Source organism: Malaclemys terrapin, chromosome 1, assembly GCF_027887155.1.
Source record: "Malaclemys terrapin pileata isolate rMalTer1 chromosome 1, rMalTer1.hap1, whole genome shotgun sequence".
NCBI lineage: Eukaryota > Metazoa > Chordata > Testudines > Emydidae > Malaclemys > Malaclemys terrapin.
Window position 1 is genome coordinate 143,361,654 of NC_071505.1, and position 21,868 is coordinate 143,383,521.

A 21,868-nucleotide genomic window follows, 5' to 3' on the forward strand; every position below is an offset into this window, starting at 1 on the left:
TGGACTGCACTCTCAGCAAGTTTGCAGATGACACTAAACTAGGAGGCGTGGTAGATACACTAGAGGGTAGGGATCGGACATAGAGGGACCTAGACAAATTAGAGGATTGGGCCGAAAAAAACCTGATGAGGTTCAACAAGGACAAGTGCAGAGTCCTGCACTTAGGATGGAAGAATCCCATGCACTGCTACAGACTAGGGACCGAATGGCTAGGTAGCAGTTCTGCAGAAAAGCACCTAGGGGTCACAGTGGACGAGAAGCTGGATATGAGTCAACAGTGTGCTCTTGTTGCCAAGAAGGCTAATGGCATTTTGGGCTGTATAAGTAGGGGCATTGCCAGCAGATCGAGGAACGTGATTGTTCCCCTTTATTCGACATTGGTGAGGCCTCACCTGGAGTACTGTGTCCAGTTTTGGGCCCCACACTACAAGAAGGATGTGGAAAAATTGGAAAGAGTCCAGCGGAGGGCAACAAAAATGATTAGTGGTCTGGAGCACATGACTTATGAGGAGAGGCTGAGGGAACTGGGATTGTTTAGTCTCCCGAAGAGAAGAACGAGAGGGGATTTGATAGCAGCCTTCAACTATCTGAAGGGGGGTTCCAAAGAGGATGGAGCTCGGCTGTTCTCAGTGGTGGCAGATGACAGAACAAGGAGCAATGGTCTCAAGGAGCAATGGTCTCAAGTTGCAGTGGGGGAGGTCCAAGTTGGATATCAGGAAAAACTATTTCACTAGGAGGGTGGTGAAACACTGGAATGCGTTACCTAGGGAGGTGGTGGAGTCTCCTTCCTTGGAGGTTTTTAAGGCCCGGCTTGACAAAGCCCTGGCTGGGATGATTTAGCTGGGAATTGGTCCTGCTTTGAGCAGGGGGTTGGACTAGATGACCTCTTAAGGTCCCTTCCAACTCTGATATTCTATGATTCTATGGTGGAGAGGCTCTCTCTTGAGCCATCTGAAGACAAAATGGAGGGGTTTCCCAGGGGCTTAAATAGTCTCTTTCTTGTGGGGGGAGACCCCCCTCCTCTTGCCTATGCAGAACCCAGCTGCAAGCTGGAGTTTCGGAGTCACATGGGCAAGTCACATATCCATGCATGACTCAGAACTTTACAGGTGGCAGCCATTGTTCACATGCTCCCTGAATGTCCCCAGGTAGACTTCTTATGTGGATTCGAGTCTTCTAAGCGTCCACGGTTTCTTGATTGGGCCCTTAACTTGCAAATTCCTTTCTAAGGCTATTTCAAATCAAACAAGTACAGTGTCAATATTCAGAACTTTGAATACAAAAATGATACATGAATACAAATACAAATACATGAATACTGAATATATTCAGTAGATCATAACCTTTACAGAGGTAGGTTACATGGCATAAAACATTCCAGTTATGTCGAATATACATTCATAAGCATATTTCCATAAAGCATTATGGGGTGCAACATCACAGTATAATGTGGAATTGACAGGTGGTGCCATAAGCCTGTAGGCGAGGTGAAACAATGGTACAGTACACAAACCTAGCAAGTGTAATTTTTTGCACAGTTCTTGAAACACTGCAACATGGACTACAGTTCTTACTAGAAGATAAAATGGGTCAGATATATTTTATTAGACCAACTTCTCTTGGTGAGAAAAACTTTTGAGCTACACAGAGCTCTTCCTTGGGTCTGAGAAAAGCTCTCAGAGTGTCACCGCTAAAGACAAGGTCTAACATCTGGGTTCTCAAACTTCACTGCACCGTGACCCCCTTCTGACAACAAACACTACTACATGACCTCAGGAGGGGGGACTGAAGCCTGAGCCCCACTGCCCAGGACAGGGGGCCAATTCCAAAGCCTAGTAGGGCCAAAACTGAAGCCCAAGGGCTTCTACCCCAAGCGGGGGCTTGTAACCTGAGCCCCACCACCCAGAGTGGAAGCCCTCAGGCTTTGGCCCCGTGCCCCAGCAAGTCTACTGCCAGCCCTGGTCACCCCATTAAAACAGGGTCCCGACCCCCAGTTTGAGAACTGCTGGTCTAACAGCTAATTTAGAATAAGTAGTTAGCACATATTCCAATGGGACCATTCAACGTGAAGTGGCCCTTTAACACCCCTGTAGTAATAGGACAAAAAGGGGGTTAGTGGGTTACAGGTTGTTATGATAGGGCTGTCAAGCTATTAAAAAAATTGTGATTAATCACAGTTTTAATCGCACTGTTAAACAATAACAGAATATCATTTATTTAAATATTCTGGATGTTTTCTACATTTTCAAATATATTGATTTCAATTACAATACAAAATATACACTGCTCACTTTATATTATTTTTATTACAAATCTTTGCACTACAAATCTTTGCACTGTAATAAAAAATAAATAGTATTTCAATTTATCTCATACAAGTACTGTAAAGGCTGGTGGAGGAAGGCTGAGCTCACCAGGCTCCTGTTCTCTGTGCCTCCTGGAACAAGTGGCCAGCCGGATGCAATGGGGCATGGCGTGGGGGCGGTCCCCAGAGTGAGAGGCAATAGGCCACGGGAGGGTCAGGATCCCTATCTCTTGGCTGGAGCCAGGAGCCACTTCCTCTTCTCTGCTCTCCCTCCTGTGGCGGATTGGGTAACAGCACCTGAGTGGACAGTCTGCAGCCAATGCCTACCTCCCCATCCAGAGGCATGCAATTAACAGTTAAAAAAAGTTTTAAATTTTATTTTCAGTTGATTGCAGGTGTTAACTGCAAGTAATTGACAGTCTAAATTAGCTGAAAGAACGAACCTGGAGTCATTGTGGATAGTTCTCTGAAAATATCCACTCATTGTGCAGCAACAGTCAAAAAAAAGCTAACAATGTTGGGAATCATGAGGAAAGGGATAGATAATAAAACAGAAAATATCATAATGCCTTTATATAAATCCACGGCGCGCCCACACCTTCAATACTGCATGCATCCGAAGAAGTGAGGTTTTTACCCACGAAAGCTTATGCCCAAATAAATCTGTTAGTCTTTAAGGTGCCACCAGACTCCTTGTTGTTTTTGTAGATACAGACTAACACGGCTACCCCCTGATACTTGACATGCAGTTTTAGTCACTCCATCTCAAAAAAGATTATTAGAATTGGAAAAAATACAGAAAAGAGCAACAAAAATCACGAGGATATGGAACAACTTCTGTATGAGGAGAGATTAAAATGACTGGGACTTTTCATGATAAACCTGTATAAAATCTTGACTGGTGTGGAGAAAGTGAATAAGGAGATATTATTTACCCTTTCACATAACACAATTGCAGGGATCACCCAATCAAATTAATAGCAGCAGGTTTAAAACAAACAAAAGGAAGTACTTCACACAAGAGAGTCAATCTGTGGAACTCATTGCCACAGAATGTTGTGAAGGCAAAACTGTAACAGGGTTCAAAAAAAGAATTAGATAAATTCATGAAGAATAGATCTGGCTATTAGCCAAGCTCAGGGATACAACCCCATGCTCTGAGTGTTCCTAGCCTCTGTTTGTCAAAAGCTGGGAGTGGACGACAGCATGGATCATTCTATGCTTGCCTGTTCTGTTCATGCCCTCTGAAACACCTGGCATTGGACACTGTCGGAAGACAGGATACTGGGGTAGGTGGACCATTGGTCTGATCCATTATGGCTGTTACGTTCTTAAGTACACAATGTAATGTGGCCTAATAGAGAAAGGCAGACATTGATGGTGGTTTGTGGTCTGAAAGTGACCTGTCTTATTAAATTGTTCATGGTCTGGAATCTTTCTATAGGGAAGTAGGGCCTTGCCGAGATCAAATCTAGGATTGCTTCTATAAAAATTGCTAGATCTTGCAGGAGTCAAAAGGCAATTTTCATTGTTGATGCAGATTCTCAAGGTTGTCAGAAGATGGAACAAGAACAATCGCCAACTGCACTACCTGACTGGAGTCAGTTATCCGCATATGGAAAGACTGTGTAGCCTGGACATCTCATTTAGGCTGCCACCAGTAAGGCGGCCCTGGGTGCCGCTGCTAGCCCAAATGGGAGTACTTTAAACTGGTAGTATTCTTGTCCTACCAGAAACATGAGAACTTTTTGTGGGATGGATGAGCATCCACATGAGAATAAGCATCTTTTATGTCAAGAGCTGCAAACTACATTCCCTCGTGGAGGGAGGGGATTATTGATGCCAGCATAACCATACGGAATTTTGATTTGAGAGTAAAAATGTTCAATTGCTCAAGGTCAAGAGTCTCCATCCTCCATTTTTCTTGGGAACTAAAATATGGGGAGTAGGACCCTTTTCCTTGGTGCTTATGTGGCAATCATTCTATGGCTTGTTTTAACAATTGGGCCTACAAATTTATCCTAGTTGTCAGCTCAACTGTGGAAAGTGCATGAAAATTCATAAGATGTCACAATAATCTATAACAAGTGTTGATCGGAAAAGGTATAAAACAGAGACAAATACTGAATTAGTCCAAAACACTAAAGCCTACTGATATAATTCAAGGGCTGTGGTTATGATCAGGGATCCTACAAATCCATTTGCCACAGAAAAAATGGAATTTGTTTAAAAAACAAAAACAAAAACAAAAAAACCCAGAATCCTTAGTTTTTACATTTTGTGAAAAAATAAAAAACATTAACTAAATTTTATTGAAAGTACCAGTGTCACTTATTCAATGTGCACACCACCCCCTCTTGTGGTCGATTTTTGAATGCTTAACATTTACAGTGGAACCCCCCTTTTGCTGATCTAAATGGAACCAGAGCCAGATAGAATAATCAAAAACAAGGAGAATGGGCAGAGCTCTCTATGACTTATTTTAAGATGAGAGGGGGGGGGGGGGGCTCAGGCTGACTGCCGGTTTGGTTAATACAGAGAGCGGGAACATGGAGTCTCGGGGGGTGTGACAGGATCCCCAGGTTTCAGCATGGGACCACTGTGCCCCCTTAACTCTCCAGCCTGGGCTGTCTCTCACAATGCTTTGCTAGTGGCAAGCAGCAAATCCCTCCACACGCTGTTATCACTCAGCACAACTGCATGCAGAGCCCCACACCTAGATTGCATGAATACTCCCAAAGTCGCTCATGAATCACACAGAGAAAGCTCCCAGCCTTGAACTTCAGGAATATACCATCTTGCACTGCTCAAGATGGGCAGTGCAAATTTATTAATTGGTTCACCACTTCAACAATGGAAAGTGGATATACACCAGCCTTTGCAAACCTGAGCTGATTTACCAACACTTCAGGCAAGCTCACTGGTAAAGATAAACAGTTAAACAAATTTATTGACTACAAAAGATAAATTAAGTGATTATAAGTGGTAGGCAAAAAGTCAGAGTTAGTTACCAAAATAAAATATAATATAAGCACACAGTCTAAACTCTCAACCCTATTAGACTGGGCAACATCTAGATTAAGCAGTTTTTCTCACCTCACTAGATACTGCAGCCCTTCATATACAGGCTTGTTCCTTAAACCTGGGCCAGTCTCCTTTGTTGGAATCTTCTGAGTGTCTTTGTTGCTTGCAGCATGGGTGGGGGCAGGCCTGGCCTGTATTCTATATTATATCCTTAGTCCATGTGCTTGGAGAACACAAGTCCAGGCACGTCTGGTGGGCATTGCTGAGTTCCCAAGCAAGGTTGAGCAATTCCCCTGGTGTGGCCTTATGCAGGTGAGTCAATGAATTGTAGCTCCCTTGCTAGACAATCATAGAATCATAGGACTGGAAGGGACCTCAAGAGGCCATCTCATCCAGTCCCCTGCAGTCAAGGTAGGACTAAGTATTTCTAGACCATCCCTAACAGGTGTTTGTCCAACCTGCTCTTAAAAATCCCAGGGTCTTGCCGTCGGGGCCCGTGACAACCATCTCGATTCTATGAGACGGTCCTCCCAGAAATTGCTTCTTGGCAGCAACCGGGAAATGGGAGCGGTGCCGAGGTGGATGTTTTTGCGGCCCGGGAGAATGCTGGTCCCGAGAGGAGCGCGGGATCTTCTGCGGTGCCGGAGACGGTACCACCAAAGGGGTGCTCCGCACCGAGGTGCTCGGGCCCGTGTCTTTGGAGGGCCGACTCCATGAGGAGTTGCCTAAGACGGAACTCCCTCTCCTTACGCGTTCGAGGTTTGAATGCTTTACAAATCTTGCACTTATCTGCTTTATCTTCCTGAGACAGGAATCGTGGGGGTCGCCCGTGGGCATGGGCATGCTGCAAGACTTGCAAGGCCTGAAGCCCTGAGACGGCATACCCCAGGGCCCCGCAGGGCAGTCTTTGACAAGACCGGCCCCTTAACAGCTAAACTACACTTAACACTATAAAGGAAAGATTACCACTTACTAACTATTTACAATGAAGATAAGAGAGAACGCTAGGTATAAGTGGAACACTTGACAAGACAAGAGACCACTGTTCCAACAACCGTCACAGGCGGTAAGAAGGAACTGAAGGGAGGTCGGGCTGGCAGGGGCTTATATAGATGGCCATTTCGGCGCCACTCCAGGGGGCTCCCCAGCCGGCCTGACGGGTAGCTGCTAGGGTAAAAGTTTCCGACATCTGTGCATGTGGCACGCGCACACACCTAACTGGAATTGATATGAGCAATCACTCGAAGAAGAATATGGGTGTTCCCCCATGGTACAGAATGTCACAGGGGTATCAATAAAACATTCTGTTCAACTGATACCTATCTATAGTGTGGCTAGGGAAACTAAAGTTCAGCAATTCATTTTAATTGCAGAAAATAATGGATTAAAAAAAAAAAATCAGAATCTCCCCCCCCCCCCCAATCACAGAAAATAGAAAGAACGGTTACTTACCTTCTGTAACTGTTGTTCTTCGAGATGTGTTGTTCACGTCCATTACACATTAGGTGTGCGCGCGCCGCGTGCACGGACGTCGGAAACTTTTTCCCTTAGCGGCTCCTGTCGGGCCGGCGGGGCCCCCACCTTCCCGCCAGAGCGGCGCCCCGCTCCAGGGTATATATATCCCTGCCGACCCGACCCCTCCGGTTCCTTCTTGCCGGAGACTCCGACAGAGGGGAAGGAGGATGGGAAGTGTAATGGACGTGAACAACACATCTCGAAGAACAACAGTTACAGAAGGTAAGTAACCGTTCTTTCTTCTTCGAGTGATTGTTCACGTCCATTACACATTAGGTGATTCCCAAGCTTACCATTGGAGGTGGGTAGGAGTCAAGGTACAACTGACTGTAACACAGCCCGGCCGACCATCGCGTCCTCTCTGGTCTGATGATGGATCGCGTAATGGGCTGTGAACGTGTGTATGGACGACCAGGTGGCTGCCTTACAGATCTCCTGGATCGGGACCTGCGCCAAGTAGGCCATTGAGGACGCTTGGGCTCTAGTCGAATGGGCCCGGATAACCGGGGCCGGAACATTGGCGAGCTCATAACAAGTGCGTATACAATGCACAATCCATGCCGACAAGCACTGTGTCGAGATAGGCAAGCCTTTCATACGTTCCGCAATAGCAATGAACAGCTGGGGTGTTCTGCGGAACGACCTGGTCCGCTCCAGGTAAAATGCCAACGCCCTTCGGACATCTAGGGTATGTAGGCTGCGGTGGTGAGGATCCGTATGGGGTTTTGGGAAAAACACCGGGAGGCAAATGTCTTGCCCCATGTGAAACTGTGACACCACCTTTGGGAGGAATTTGGGGTGCGGCCTAAGTTGCACCTTATCTTTATGGAACACCGTATAGGGTGGTTCCGACGAGAGGGCCCTCAATTCCGATACCCTTCTGGCCGACGTGATGGCCACGAGAAACGCCACCTTCCACGAGAGGTGCGTGAGGGAGCAAGTGGCCAGGGGCTCAAAGGGAGGACTCATGAGTCTATTTAGGACTAGGTTCAGAGACCACGTCGGAACCGGCGGGCGTGAGTAGGGAAACACCCTTTCCAGCCCCTTGAGGAATCGGGCCACTGTGGGGTTGGAGAATACTGACACTCCCAACTCTCCCGGATGGAAAGCCGAAATAGCGGCTAAGTGAACTCTAATAGAGGCGGGCGCAAGCCCTTGGTTCTTGAGGTGCAGTAAATAGTCCAAGATGGACGGAACCGAGGCCTGTAAAGGCCGTATGCGTTGAGGCTCACACCAGTGGGAGAACCTTTTCCACTTCGCCAGGTATGTTGCCCTTGTAGAAGGCTTCCTACTATTAAGGAGGATTTGCTGAACCTGGTGGGAGCACCTGTGTTCTGCATCGTTCAGCCAGAGAGATGCCATGCCGTGAGATGAAGCGAAGACAGGTTCGGGTGGAGTAGGCGACCTTTGTCTTGCGTGACTAGGTCGCGATGGAGGGGAAGGGTGATTGGATCGGCTACGGACAGTTCCAGCAGGGACGTGAACCAATGCTGGCGAGGCCAGGCTGGGGCAATAAGTATGATCGTTGCCCTGTCCCTGCGGGTCTCGAGAAGAACCTTGTGTATAAGTGGAAATGGAGGGAAGGCATATTTTAGGCTCCCTCCCCATGGGATCATGAAAGCATCCGCTAATGATCCCGGGCTGAGGTTCTGGAACGAGCAGAACTGAGGGCATTGGCTGTTGTCCCTGGTGGCGAATAGATCCACCCGGGGAAACCCCCACTTCCGGAAGATCGAATGCAGGATGTCTCCTCTCAGTGTCCATTCGTGCATTCGATAGGATCGGCTGAGGCGGTCTGCTAAGCCGTTCTGAATTCCCGGAAGATACGTCGCGATTAGGTGTATCGCATGGGCTATACAGAAGTTCCATAACTGGAGTGCCTCGCGACAGAGGGGAGAAGACCGGGACCCGCCCTGCTTGTTTATATAGAACATGGCGGTAGTGTTGTCCGTCAGGACTGCCACGCTGTGACCTTTTAGGAAGGCGTGGAAGGTCTGGCAGGCGAGGCGAACCGCTCTTAGCTCCTTCAGATTGATGTGAAGCAGCTTGTCCTCTCCGGACCACAGCCCTTGGGTCCGCAGTTCCCCCAGGTGCGCCCCCCAGCCCATGTCTGATGCGTCTGTCACTAATGTCAGAGTGGGTTGTGGGGCAGCAAAGGGGATCCCTTCGCACACCTGCTGGCGATCGAGCCACCAGCGTAGTGAGCTGAGCACCTGGTTCGGGATCGTGACTACTTGATCCAATGGGTCTCTGTTGGGGCGATGCGTGTGGGCGAACCACAACTGTAAAGGCCGGAGTCTCAGCCGGGCATGTCTGACCATGTGCGTGCAGGCTGCCATATGCCCCAGAAGCTGCATGCAACACCTTGCCGTTGTCGTGGGAAATTTTTGGACCGAGCTTACGGCCCCGTGAATTGACATGAACCGTGCCTCTGGTAAACTCGCTCGCGCGGTTACCGAGTCCAGGGTAGCACCTATAAAGTCCAGCCTTTGTGTGGAGACTAACATGGATTTGGGCACGTTGACCCGGAGGCCGAGCTTGTCGAACGTCTGCAAGGCCAGCGTCACGTGAGATCGGACCTCGGCCTCCGACCTGCCCGCGAGTAGCCAATCGTCCAGGTACGGGAACACACGCATCCTTCTTTTCCGAAGGAAGGCTGCTACCACGGACATGCACTTTGTAAACACCCGTGGAGCTGACGCCAGGCCGAAGGGCAGGACAGTAAATTGGAAATGGCGCTGTCCGACGACGAAGCGCAGAAAACGCCTGTGGGCCGGATTGATTGCGATGTGAAATTAGGCATCTTTCATTTCGAGGGCAGCATACCAATCCCCCGGATCCAGGGATGGGATAATAGTTCCAAGGGAGACCATACGGAAGCACGCTTTGATCAGAAACTCGTTTAGATCGCGCAGGTCCAAGATAGGACGGAGGCCTCCTTTCGCCTTGGGGATCAGGAAGTATCTGGAATAGAATCCTTTTCCCCTTAGGTCCAGAGGGACCTCTTCTACTGCTCCTGCAGCGAGAAGGGTCTGTACCTCCTGTATGAGGAGTTGCTCGTGAGAAGGGTCCCTGAAGAGGGACGGGGAAGGGGGATGGTAGGGAGGGGGCGAGGAAAACTGGAGGGTATAGCCCGCCTTCACTGTGCGGAGGACCCAGCGGTCTGATGTTATGCGCGACCAGGCCCGGTAGAATTGGGACAGACGGTCCTTGAAACCCAAAGGAGGATCCGGTATATGAAGTGGTACGCTGTCCTCGGGCGTAGCTTCAAAAGCCTGGTTTATTTCCCGGCTGCGGCTTGCCCTGGCCGTGATTCTGGCCCTGGTTAGGCGTATTGTTACGTCTCCGCCTGTTATCCCTGCCTCGACAGCGGTAAGGCTCGTGTCGGGGCCGAGGGTGGTAATGCCTTTGCGGCGGCTGGGGTTTGAAGGGCTTACGCTGCGTTACCAGCGTGTGCATACCCAACGACTTAAGGGTCGCTCGTGAGTCCTTAAGGCTATGTAGCCTGGCGTCCGTCTGGTCGGAAAACAAGCCCGAACCTTCAAACGGGAGGTCCTGCAGAGTGGTCTGCACCTCCGGCGGGAGACCTGAAGCCTGCAACCACGCCGAACGCCTCATCACGACTCCCGACGCGATTGTTCTAGCCGCAGCGTCGGCTGAGTCCAGTGCGGCCTGTAAGGAGGTCTTGGCCACTGCCATTCCCTCGTCCACCAGGGCCGTGAACTCCGGGTGCGCGTCCGGTGGGAGGGAGTCCTTGAACTTGGCGACTGATGCCCAAGAGTTAAAATTATGCCTGTTTAGAATCGCCTGCTGATTGGCGATCCTCAGTTGCAGGCCCCCCGATGAATAGACCTTCCTCCCGAATAGGTCCAATCTCTTAGCTTCCTTGCCCTTGGGGGCAGGAGCTTGCTGGCCATGTCGCTCCCTTTCGTTGACCGCCGAGACCACCAGCGAACAGGGGGACGGGTGTAGAAAGAGGAAGTCAAACCCTTTAGATGGGGCGAAGTATTTCCTCTCCACTCCCCTTGCAGTTGGCGCACTGGAGGCCGGTGTTTGCCACACCGTCTTATAGTTGGACTGTACTGTCCGTATAATCGGGAGAGCGACTCTGGAGGGGCCCTCTGGGCTCAGGATATCGACCATGGGGTCGTCCTGCTCTATGGTCTCCTCCGCTTGCAAGCCCAGATTGAGGGCTACCCGGCGAAGCAGGTCTTGGTGTGCCCGATGGTCAATCGGGGGAGGGCCGGACACCAGTGTGCCCGCTACCGCCTCATCTGGCGAGGAGGAAGAGGTCGGGGCCTTCTGCCCATCCTCATTGTCCTGCAATCCGGCATCAGCCAATTGCTCCTCTGCAGCCTGACCCGCCGCGTGGGATTGGGACGGTACCGTACTCGGTGCCGAGTCCACTCCTTCCCGCTCCGGTGGTCTAGAGACCGTTGCCTCCCTATACGACGGTGGACGGTGCCGCGGGGAGCGGGATCGGTACCGGAATGGCCCGGATCTCGAGGCTCCCGCTGGGGGCTCTTGTTGGTGGTAGGCCCAGGGTGTCCAGAATGGCCATTGGCCCGGCTGGCCCCATTGTGACTGACCGTAGTCCCTGCTGGCTTGTGACCTACGGGCATAGCCGCCGTATCGGTCCGAGTCAGTCCCCGAGACCACGGACGGTGACCTGGAAGGCCACGGTGGGGCTGTGGGACGGTGCCGGTCCGGTCTTGGGGAGTAGCGCCTCCGCGACCAGGACCTGGAATGGCGCCTCGTCGACCTGGACCCGGAACGGTACCGGTGATCGCGGGACCGGGAACGGCTACGGCTGGTCGGCCTCGGGTAACGAGCCGCCGATGCTTCGCGGTGCCGACTCGTGCTCGGTTGCTGAGTCGGTGCCGGCCGTTTGTTGAAGCCCGACTGCTGCGGTGCTTCTTGCGCCGAGGGCAACCGGGAGTCCACCGAGGCGGAGCTCGACCGGGACCGGTCCCTGGAACGGTGCCGAGACGGCGACCGTGGTGGGCGCACCATCGCCGGCTTGCCTCTGCGCGGCAGCATAGGCGGGGCGCCTTCAGCGCGTACCGGGGCCTCGACGGACAAGGCAATGAGGTCCTTAGCTGCCTCAAACGTGTCCGGAGTGGAGGGCTGTTCCACCAGTTCCTCCAGCCCTGCGTCCTCGCTCGACGCGCTCATCCCGGGGCTCGACGGGCCCTTCGGCGCCGGAGCCACTACCGGGGTCCGTGATGAGGCCGTGTTGGCCTTAGGGGCACTCGAGGCCTTTACCGGTGCCGCCTTCTTGTGCGGGGAGCGACCTCGGGCCTTAGGTTGGCCCTTCACCTTTGCCGGCGAAGACGATCGGCGTCGTGCACTTCCCCGCTGGGTCGGTGCCGTGGTCTTCGGGTGACCCGCCGGCGCCGGTTCCCGCACCGAAGCCGGGGCGCTCCGCACGGAGGCAGACGGTGCTGTCGAAGTGGAGGGCTGTAACGCTGTCTCCATGAGCAGCTGCTTAAGGCGAGAGTCCCTCTCTTTTTTAGTTCTGGGCTTAAAGGCCTTGCAGATTTTGCAGCGCTCCTTCTGGTGAGCCTCCCCCAGGCAACGAAGACACGAAGCGTGGGGGTCGCTCAAAGGCATAGGCCTGCGGCACGTGGCACAGGCCTTAAACCCCTGGGCGTGTGGCATACCCCACCGCCCGGGGCCGGTGCCGGGGCTGAACAAACAACCCCAGCAGGAAACTTAAGTACTCTAATGAGCTGTTAACTACTGGTTAAACACTACACAACTAACTGATAACTGCTAGATAACTCTAATGTGCTAAGGGACACTCTCAGACGAGAGACAGAGTTGTTCCAACGCCGCCACGGACGGTAAGAAGGAACTGGAGGGGTCGGGTCGGCAGGGATATATATACCCTGGAGCGGGGCGCCGCTCTGGCGGGAAGGTGGGGGCCCCGCCGGCCCGACGGGAGCCGCTAAGGGAAAAAGTTTCCGACGTCCGTGCACGCGGCGCGCGCACACCTAATGTGTAATGGACGTGAACAATCACTCGAAGAAGAACCCCTGGTTATGATCATACTTGCTAAATAAAAATATAGGATCAAAAATTAATAAGCCAAATTGGTGTTGGACATTAGGCCTTGTTAGTGAACAAACTTATGAGGGGATGGGCTATTCCACCCACCATTCCCTTCGTAGGTCCTTAAAGAAAGACATGGGGGTGGGGGAGAATTGGCTACTGAAGCAAGCTTCACCATCATGGTTGCCACCTCCACTGTCTTCTGGGACCACAGGCCTTTATCATTCTAATCCTGAGGGATGTTCTGACCAGGCAGGGCCAGAGAGTTGGATTCAGGTGACATCACCACTTCTACTGGCTCCTGCTGAATCCTAAACATTACCTGGGATGAAACGGGATTGGACTTTAACAGCAGCTCCAGCCACTTTCAACTAACTACTCTTTTCCCCAAAAGGACAGTTGTTACTATCTAAGGGGGGTGGGTGTGGTGGTGATGGTGGTGTGTGTGTGTGTTCCTTCTAAAACTTTCTCCAGCTAAAGGGAAAAACGGATGTTGTAAAAATGAAAGCCTTATTTAATACTTTACATTTCAAATCTTTCAACTGTTTTTCCTTTTATTTTTAATAAAAAGTTAAAAGGATTTTTAATGGTGTGCACGCCATGGTACTAAGCAGATGAAGGTCTCTGTATACCAAAACCTGAATTTAGTTTAACAGTGTTTAGTAGTCAACAGTAACTGGGTTATATTAACACCTGTATTAATTTAGATGGCATAAGAAGTGAGCCAAAACAGGTCCCTCGAAAGAGAGACTCTCCATATAAGAATAGTCCTTGAAGAGGGGCTCTGACAGGGGGCACTCACCTCTTGAACATCTCCTGCTGCTGCATCTGTTACTGCAGGCCTTTTCTTGCCCTGGGTGTCCCCTTGTAGGCTGTCAACATCACTTGGCAGGTCTTTAGGAGCTCAGCCCTCCAGCCAAGTCACAGTCAGAATAAACCCCTTCCGAGGTAGAAAAAGTCCAACAAAAAACTATGTGACCTCACAGGTCTTGAGACCTGTCTCTGGGCCCTTTAAATTCAAGCCTTGTCCCCTTTGTAGGGCTTAGACCACTTTGCTAGTGGGGGAGACCCTGACCCACTCACTACTCCAGCCTCCAACCCAGGGAGCTTATAAACAGCAGTCATTTACTGCTGCCTTCAACTAATAGCTGCTACTTCCCTAGGCCTCTTCCCACATGACCCTTTTATCTCTACCCCTTATCTTGAGGGTTCAAGCTCACAGGTCCTCTTTCTCCCAGCTTAAGTAAATGCAGCCAGTCAAGCTCCTATGGCCAGAGAGGAACTCCCTTCCTTACCCCTCTGGTCCTAGCCAAGAACTGACCTGCTCAGACTCTGCAGTTCCTTTTATCTGAGCCTGCTTTGGCTTCTCCCACGAGGCCTTTCTAGGCAGGCCTGGAGGACCCACCTCTGATGCTCCTTCCTGGGGGAGGGTGTAGTAGGACCACAAGACCTCTAGCATGGGGCTACAAAGGGCCAGGTACACCCCATCACAGGTGCCAAGAGTTTGGGGAGGCCAAGGGAGGAAAAGAACTCTACAGAGTAGCTGCAGTGGATAATCTCTAGTACCCATTTGTCTGATGCAATTCCCCCCAATTGTGGGTGAAGAGGGTAAGGTGGTAGCGGATGGTATCAATAGGAGCAGGCAATTCTTGATTGTCCTGTCAAAAATAACCCATGGATGATGGATGATGTTGAGTAGTTGCAGTAGAGAGAATTGTATATCTAGGTCTCCGTACCTTCTGGCATTTTTTGAAGGATAAATTAAACTCACTGACAGACAAGTCTTTATATCACGAATCTCCTGGAGAACCCCAAGGAGTGCAGCCACCTCACAACTATTCCTGTGGCTATCCTTCTAGTTGCAGTGTCAACTACAGCCACTGCAGCTTGAAGGGACATTTTGGCTTCCAGTTTGCTTTCCTCAATGAGGGTCTGGAATTACACCCTGTCCTCTGAAGGGAGTTTGTCCCTGAAGTCCAAAATCTTCAAGTAATTGTTGAAATCATTTTGCAAACAAAGCTCAGTAGTTAATGTGGGATTGAAGACTTGCAGAAGAAAACATCTTCCTCCCCAGAGGGTCAAAGTCATTTAGAGCCCTTATCTCTGTGTAGCCTTGGGGTGTTGTACCCTAGGCCTTTTAATGGCTGCTTGCACCACCAGGGAGTTGGGTGCTGGGTATATGATGAGAAACTGCTACTTTGTCTGGTACAAAATAGTGCTTCTCAGTCCTTTTTCAGGGTGAGGGAGCAGGAGGCTTGAGTGTTACTGACTACCCAAGCTGGTTTCTTGATTGCCTCGTTTACTGGGAGAGCCACCTACTGTGACCTGAAGTTTATCAAACGTCAAGGAGCTAATGCTGGGTATTCTGGACCTCCTCTGGTGGAACCTGGAGGTAATTTGCCACTCTTTTTAGAAGCTTGTGATATTGCCTGTGGTTGTCAGGTGTGGATGGCAAAGATGTTTTATTGAGGGGAACACAACAACAAAAACAACCCAAAAAAATTCTGTTTCAATTCAAAACAAATTGAATTTTTTTCAGCCTCATCTGGTGAGGAAGATGAAACACCCATCAGTACCTGTAGATCTGGTTCTATCTCCTCTCCCACAGACTCTGACGGAGCCAGTAGGTGTTCCCTGGGATATGGTGGGACTCGTGGACAGCTCCGGGATGTCTACTGTAGAGATCCCTTGGGCCACAATACGGCCACTATGAAGAGTCAACCAGTTGAGGGGGTCTGCATGGCATCGGATGGTGGACAGATCCTAGATCGAATTCACCTCTCACTGTGGAGGTGAAGGATTGCTTGGAGCCTCCGAGTCCTGTTAAGGCTGACTCTTTTTTGACCGGCAGAGCTGTTGGTACCTGTGGGTGAAGACTCCTGCCTAAAACCTGAAGGAGGGGCACGCTCCTGTCCCCTGGAGGTAGCTTCCTCCTCTGGTGTCTCAATCTCGCTCAGGAGGATTGGACGTGAAGGAAAAGGAGACGGAGGATAAGATAGGGTGAAGATATCCTCTAGTTGGGTGCAAAATTTGGTTCACCCTGGAGTCAGAGACATTCCGGTTGTCCGGACCAATGGATCCGGCACATTCATGGCCATTGTGGACAGCAAATCTTTATGGTGATGGGCTGGTACCATCGAAGAGTCTACTAAGGAGCTCATAGATGGTGTCATTGATCCTTCGGCTAAGGAATCAGTGCAGATGTTGATATTGGCAGCTACTCTCCCCTTCATCCCTTGCTCTCATGACAAGAGGCTTTAAGTGAACTTAAGTCTTTAGGACCCATGTGCAAGGACATACCGGACTTGGACAGAGTCGGGGAGGGATCCCTTTTCTTTGGAAGCAGATCCTCCTGCTTTTGTGTGCCCCTTATCATCCAGGGCTTCTGATGAGAGTAACTCCTTGGGCTTAGCAGCTCTAGCTTCTATTCCTGAGTTTGGGCTTGAAGGAGCACTGCTTATCAGTTGAGGTTGATGTACCGTAGAGTGGAAGAGGGAGTCTCACTGGCCCAGTTCTGACTAAGGTCTCATAGCCTCCTCCATATGTTTTCTTAGCTGGAATTCTTGAGCCTTGCAGGTTCATGGGGGAAACAAGTGGCAAATGTTGCACTTAATGGAGATATGTGCCTCTCTCAGACAATAGAGACTGCACTGGTGCTCGTTACTCACACAGAAGCAGCAGGGACAGGAGAGACAGTTCTTAAGCCCTGGAACTCTGGGTATAGTCTTTGTCCACAGGGAGGGAAAAAGAAATGTAGTTATACTAACTATACTAAAATACTAAAAGCTATTTACAACATGTTTGCAGGTTTGTTAAGACAAAAAGAAAATAAGAGAAATCTGTGGACACAGAGTTCTGATTCAGGCCATGCAGTGGTAAAAAGGAACTGGAGAGGCATCAGCCCACATCACCTCTTATATCCTTGGGTTTGGAGCACAAGGAGAACAACTGCACAGGCACGGAACAACGGACACAGCTTGTTAGAAATCTCTGATCTCAGGCATATGGTGCACGTGTTCCCACATGTGGAATACAGATAGGGACGGCACTCTAAGAACAGCTGTATGTTCAGCAAGTTTAAGACAAGTGTACCATCTGCCATGTGATGTAAGACCCCAACGACTGAGCCCCTGTAAATCTCAGCTCTGCCATTTCCTCATTTGCATGGTCAAAAGGCTACATGGTTGGTTTAACACAGAAGTCAGAAGAGAAAATAAAACCAGTTTTATTTCTTATTAATAACTGAGACACATCTGTTAGATATTTTGTCACAGAGCACGGCAAGCAGAAGCTCGGGAAATGGGAGTCACCTTGCTTGGTGTTTCATCCTCTGTCAATTTGGCACAGAGTTCTAAGAGGGAGGAAGCAGAGTGTCAGTCACTGAGGAGACAGCATACCCATATACCCAGAATACCAGAGGACATAAGCAAGGGGGCCAAGGTTACTAGTAATCCAGAATATAATCTACAGCCCTCTGCAGCAAGGGGGCGTGGCCTCCTTCCCAGATGGACAGTCCCCTGGTGGCCAGAGCCAGGACACCCATGCTCGCCTCACCGGAAGCAGAGGGGTGGGACAGGAACCTGAAGTATAAAAGGCAGGCCCCTCCAGCTCAGTTGGAGAGGAGCTGCTGCAGGAGAAGGACATCTCTCATCCGTTGCTAGAGCTCAGACCCGACAGCAACCGCTGCAGCGCCCGAGATCTAGAGAGAATGCCAGAGCAGTGTTTGGCTGTGTTGCTGACTGACAGCCATCCAGCGTGTTGCGGCCGGATTTCCCTACTGACCCAACGGCGGATCACTCTGCCACTGTTAGGGCCCTGGGCTTGGATGCAGTGGAGTCGGTGGGCCTGTGTCTCCCTACCCCAGCCACCTCATCCCTGGGGTGGCAGCCTCCCCACCATAGGCCAAGAGGCTTGTGTTTGTCAGCGGTCCACCCTGTTTAAGGGCCTGGGCCTATAGACTTTGCTGTCCCGTCCAGTCTGAGGGCTTGGGCATAGGGACTCATTATTGTTCTGCCCTGACCCCAGGCCAGAGCCTCCTGACTTTTCTGCCCTGCCTGAGGGCTTGGGCTTCTGGACTTTACTGCTCTGCCCTGCCTACAGGCCAGAGCCTCCTAACTGTGTGCTGCCCCACACTGCCTAAGGGCTGGGGCTTATAGACATTTCTGCTCTACCCCACTGAGTGACAGAGACCCCAGTGCTAATTCCCCCCTGAGGCCTTGTGGCAAAGGGGCATGGCCTCCCTCCCAGACAGCTGTGAATGCCTTACACCCCCAAGAGATAATGGGATCATTTGGGACTGGGAACCTAGGAGGAACATGCAAAGAAAGCCTGAGAGGAACTTTATTATTATTAGAGCTGAGTGAATAATTGATTTTTCAGTTCGGTGGCCTTAATGGAAAATCCATAAAAAATTCAGTTTGTTTTGAACTGAACAGAATTTTTTCTGTTTTTCTTGACTAAAACAAACAAAAAAAAGTGGCCAGGATGAAGAAAGTATTGACATTTTTTAAGCAAAATATTTTGGAAGTGTCAGTTCAAAGTATGCCAATATTTGACATTTCCGATTTTCCCTCCCAGCTGAAACTATTTGCCAAATTTGACCCAAATTCATAAATAGTTTCAGAGGTTCAAAAAAATGCCAGCTCTCATTACAACATGGGCCTTAGCAACGGCAGCAACAACCCGTAAGATCCCATTAAAGGGCAGTCCAGGCTTCTTCCCCCACACCTCATAGCCTTCTAGCATGAGCAGAGTCCTTACCATCCTCAGGGCTGTTCTCCTCATCACTAGAGAAGGTGATGGCAGGTTTCTGAGAGGAATGGCGCAGTGCGGCACCCCGGCAACGCCTGGACACACGGGATTGAGGTGTGATGAAAGAAGGGTCTGCATCTCTGTTGGCTATGCTCATGGGGCGACGGCAGGAGCCTGCAAGAGAAGCAGAGAGGCCATGCTTCCTGAAAGGGGTGAGAAACTCACAGCTACTCTGCCTGGATTGCACGATAGGAGGAACAAAGAGGCTAGGACTGTGCAGCCTTAGGAAGAACATACCAGCTACTTGTCTCTTCTTTCCTGGTTCTAGCAGGGGAGTCTTGCCTCCCTCCTGGCATAGAGGCTCCTTGGGAACCTCTGTGGAATCCATACCATGGTTGTGACAGGCATGGAGTTTCTGCTCCATCTCTTCAATCAGAGCCTGATACAGTGAGACAGAAGCTGATAAGTGGGGAGAGGGGAAGGGATTCCATGCTGCAGCCCAGATTCCCCCTGCACCTCCCAGCAAGCTCAGCAAACCCACCATGGGAGTTCCCTACATCTCAAGCTTTGTGATCCTTCATCATGGCATAGAAGCAGCTATATCTAGTCTTGCAGCTCATCATGGACAATCACCTTGATTTTGGCCAGTACTAGTCTGAGATAGCTTGGAAGCAGAAGTACTCTTCCAATCTCGGAATTAGTTATCAGATTCTCACCTTGGTCTCTGGTCGGGTGACCGACCTGCGGAGTCGGCCCAGTGCAGCTAGGAAACAGTTATAGACAGCCAGGTCATGGAGCTTGTCAGCAAAACAATCAAAATTATCTTGCATCTTGCGGAGGCCTCGTTCAGAGAGAGGAAGCAAAGTGAGACAATGAGAAAGGTCTCGATACTGACGCTCTGTTCTGGGGAAAACAAAGATTGTCTTCAGCTTCAGAGTGAAGGAGCATATACTAAGCAAGTTGCTCTAACGGGTGCAATCTTATAAAATCAGTTTAACTGAATGTATAGGATTCATAGAATTTAAGGGCAGAAGGAACAATTAGATCATCTAGCCAAGTGGTTTTCAACCTGTGGTCTGCACACCCCTAGGAGTCCACAGGCTTTGTCTAAGATTTCCAAAGAGCTGTGCTCCTCCATTTGAAATTTTTTTAAGGGTCTGAAAATGAAAAAAGATTGAAAACCACAGATTTAGTCTAACCTGTATACCACAGCCTATTAAGTTTCACCTAGTTATTCATGTTGAGCCCAATAGCATGTGTTTGACTAATGGCATCCAGTCTTGATCTGAAGATATCAGGAAATGGAGAACAGAATGGTTACTTATCCTACAATAACTGTGGTTTGAGATGTTGTAGTCAATGTGGATACCTCATGCACCTGAGCTCACAATCTTTTCTAAGTAGCAGTGTCAGAGCTCTGGATGCATCCGAAGTGGGTAGCTTCTTCCCTTGTGCAGAGTGTGATTTTGGGAAGAATGCTGATAAGCTAATTAATTTCCACTTAAACCAAACTACTTTGGGAATTAATCTCATAGGAGGTCTGAGTACTTTCTTGTCCTTGTAAAAGTAGGTATATATAGGAGTTTAGATATATACACATAGACTTTAAGGTCAGAAGGGACCATTATGATTATCTAGTCTGACCTCCTGCACAACGCAGGCCACAGAATCTCACCCACTCACTCCTGTAACAAACCCCTAACCTATGTCTGAGTTACTGAAGTCCTCAAATCGTGGTATAAAGACCCCAAGGTGCAGAGAATCCTCCAGCAAGTGACCCGTGCCCCACGCTGCAGAGGAAGGCGAAAAAACTCCAGGGCCTCTGCCAATCAGCCCTGGAGGAAAATTCCTTCCCAACCCCAAATACGGCCATCAGTTAAACCCTGAGCATGTGGGCAAGACTCACCAACCAGCACCCAGGAAAGAATTCTAAGTAGTAACTCAGATCCCACCCCATCTAACATTCCATCACAGACCATTGGGCATATTTACCTGCTAATAATCAAAGATCAATTAATTGCCAAAATTAGGCTATCCCATCATACCATCCCCTCCATAAACTTATCAAGCTTAGTCTTGAAGCCAGATATGTCTTCTGTCCCCACTACTCCCCTTGGAAGGCTGTTCCAGAACTTCACTCCTCTAATGGTTAGAAACCTTCACGTAATTTCAAGTCTAAACTTCCTAATGTCCATTTTATATCCATTTGTTCTTGTGTCCACATTGGTACTAAGCTTAAATAATTCCTCTCCCTCCCTGATATTTATCCCTCTGATATATTTATAAAGAGCAATCATCTCTCCCCTCAGCCTTCTTTTGGTTAGGCTAAACAAGCCAAGCTCTTTGAGTCTCCTTTCATAAGACAGGTTTTCCATTCCTCGGATCATCCTAGTAGCCCTTCTCTGTACCTGTTCCAGTTTGAATTCATCCTTATACGAGTGCCTGAGAGCACATTCGCTTTTGGCCAAGGTGATGGCCACCAAAAAGACCATAGTGTGGGTGATATGGTGGATGCAGCACTGAACGGGGTTCAAAGATAAAGTTTTCATATAGTGCCCTAGGAGGATGATATTGAGGTCTCATGAATTTCAACAGGAGTTTGAATTTGTGGGTGATTCTTCCCCAGACAATAATGTGCGTGTTATTTCAGCTTCACCCCCCTCTGATAATGCTATCCGATTCCATTACAACTTTGAAATTGCTTTCAGTAGCTTTGGCAGAAGCCACTCATCTGCTTTTCAACATTTTAGAAAGTTAGAGACACAAGACTGGAGAGGTAATAGTGACGGTGGCCCCCATAAGGCTTTATGGAATATGCTTATGATTGTATAGGATTGTACTGGAATATGTTTTAGGCTACATATGCCATGTAATAGATCTATGTAGAGGTTATGATCTTCTGAATGTATTCATCCTATTTGTATGTATGTATCATTTTTGTATTCAAAGTTATGAATATTGGCTGTGTACTGGCTTGATTTTAACTAGCCTAGTAGAGCATTTCGTCAGCTTCTTGAGAAAAGTGCACATTAAGTGCCAAATCAAAAACCACTTAAGCCAACAATGAATTTAAGATGCCAATCCACATCTGAGCCTTCCCAGGAGTGTGGCTTGGCTGGTAAAAACTGAGTCATGCATGAACATGTGGCTTGCCCATGTGACTCCAAAACTCCATCTTAAAGCTGGACTTTGCATAGGAGAGTGGAGAAGGTCTCCACC

General features: G+C 49.5%; 1 protein-coding gene across 3 annotated transcripts in view; it reads right to left on the minus strand.

The window, feature by feature from the left end:
* Positions 1-17,107: 17,107 nt before the first annotated feature.
* The window catches only part of NCAPD2 (non-SMC condensin I complex subunit D2), a 70,977-nt gene continuing 66,216 nt past the window's right edge, over positions 17,108-21,868 (minus strand). The window contains exons 28-31 of one of the 3 annotated variants that reach the window (XM_054042123.1): positions 19,366-19,552; positions 18,947-19,088; positions 18,659-18,823; positions 17,108-17,249 (exon numbers count right to left, since the gene is read on the minus strand). In XM_054042123.1, coding sequence (XP_053898098.1) covers positions 17,167-17,249; positions 18,659-18,823; positions 18,947-19,088; positions 19,366-19,552 — 577 coding nt within the window. In that variant the 3' untranslated portion in view covers positions 17,108-17,166. Of the gene's footprint in view, positions 17,250-18,658; positions 18,824-18,946; positions 19,089-19,365; positions 19,553-21,868 lie in introns of those variants that run through there. The other 2 variants (XM_054042131.1, XM_054042140.1) reach the window with 2 other exon arrangements.